Source organism: Loa loa (assembly GCF_000183805.2).
Source record: "Loa loa unplaced genomic scaffold supercont3.1230, whole genome shotgun sequence".
In the NCBI taxonomy this organism is placed as follows: Eukaryota; Metazoa; Nematoda; class Chromadorea; order Rhabditida; family Onchocercidae; genus Loa; species Loa loa.
In genome coordinates, this window is record NW_018109410.1 from 567 (window position 1) to 2,412 (window position 1,846).

Consider the following 1,846-nt stretch of genomic DNA (forward strand, 5'->3'; position numbering starts at 1 on the left):
TAAATAGTAAGATTTAATGAATCAATATGAAATAATCAGCGAAAACAATGAATGAAGACAAATAAGTTGAAAATGGTAAAACAAGGCTTAGGCAAATATAAAATAGGAAATTTTAAAAAATAGCATCTAAAATGATTAGGAAAATAGAAATAAAGTGAATCCGGTATAATTTTTAGGTTTTGCATCATTTTTTATTTATCCATATTGTCGAATTAATGCCAACAATTCTTTTTCTTTTCAACTTTTGGCCTTTAATCCAACTTGACAACATTTTGAATTTGTTAAATTAAATTCAAAAATGTGAAAATATTTGAAATTTTTAAGAGAAAAAAAAGAAAATCATACATTACAACTAATTTTCTATTAATTTTCAGTGGTGGCGCCGGCGGACGTCACTTGAGCAATTTTTTGTTTTGCTTACATTTCTTATGGTTACAACTATCGTTATATTATTAGCATTATACTTACCTTTAACTAATGATATTGCTAGTAAGTTTGTCCAATTTCGTCTCCACTTCCTTCAGATGATTTGCGATATTTAATCATTTCAAAGTAATATCACTTGGCAAATTTTATTTTCAAAGAAATGTTCAAAAGATTCCAGAAAACATTTTACTTATTGACAATTGAGATTTTAAGAAGGGAAAAACTATGTATGAAATACAAAAGTTATCCATCAAATATGTCACTAAAAATTTTGTTATAACTCTTAAGAACTGATTCCTATGATATTTATTAACTTCTTTATGTGTATACATCTCGTTTGGAACGATAAATTCATTATCACTATTAATTACTATTTTGGAAGGATTCATTGCATAATATAAACGATTTACTGTCATTTTTCTATCTTCCATTTTTTATTTTTTGTAGATCTGAAGAAAAAAGGCCTCAATAATATTGACAACAGCATGGTAATTCATGAGGATGTTGGAAAACGGGTATGCTTAACAAAAGGTTGCATTCAAGCAGCAAATAACCTTGTAAGGATTCATTTTCTGTTTCAATACATTATTCATAATTTCAATTTATAAATTTAGCTAACAAATATGTTTATTTAAATAAAATTCATCCCTCTTATTACAGTAACTTCAATACTTATCCACCAAAACTTAGGTTTTTTTCGACACTGATTTAAGGGTAAAAAATTTAATATATTGAAAGAATTTGAATTAGACAACCATTCTTTGAAGAAATTAATTCAATAATTACTTATACACCCGACCTGTAAGTATCATTAATTGAAGCATATAAGGTTGTTATCATTTTATTGTTATCATTTTAATTCGTTATCATTTTTCTTGTTCCCATTCAAAGCACAGGATTTTAGGAGTTTAATCATTTTGTTGCTGTCTTTAGTTAGGAATTGGAAATTATCAATCCTACTATGCAGTAAATATGTTGAGCATATCTATTATTAATCGAATTTAATCTCCATTTCTTCGTTGCTTCCGGTTATCCATTGTATCCGGTTACTGAAAGATTGAGTGGTGTTACCTTCCAGACTTCTCTGTTTTAAACAAGCTTGTCCGTGGATAATTATAATTTCTTTTGTCTTTCTATCAATCATTAATTAAATAATCTCCTGTCACTGAGACTATAACTGAATATGAGTAATAATGGTCCTAAAAAATATATATATATATTTGAGCTGATGGCGATGAATTTATCGGCTAATCCATGTGACGACTTTTTCGAATATGCTTGTGGCCAATGGAATCGTGATCATATGATACCTGATGATATGTTTGCTTATGGTACGTTTGCGTCTGTCCGAGAAAATGTCCGGCAACAAATGAGAGGTAATACTGATTGTGCAATTATTATGTGAAAAAAAAGTTTCTGT

General features: G+C 28.2%; 1 protein-coding gene across 1 annotated transcript; it reads left to right on the plus strand.

Moving 5' to 3' along the window:
- Positions 1-428: 428 nt before the first annotated feature.
- Positions 429-1,831, plus strand: LOAG_14655 (hypothetical protein; the record flags this gene model as incomplete). The annotated part of the gene is made up of 3 exons (XM_003150149.1): positions 429-489; positions 874-983; positions 1,652-1,831. 3 exons carry the CDS (start codon positions 429-431, stop codon positions 1,829-1,831), a joined length of 351 nt encoding a protein of 116 aa, XP_003150197.1.
- Positions 1,832-1,846: the final 15 nt, after the last annotated feature.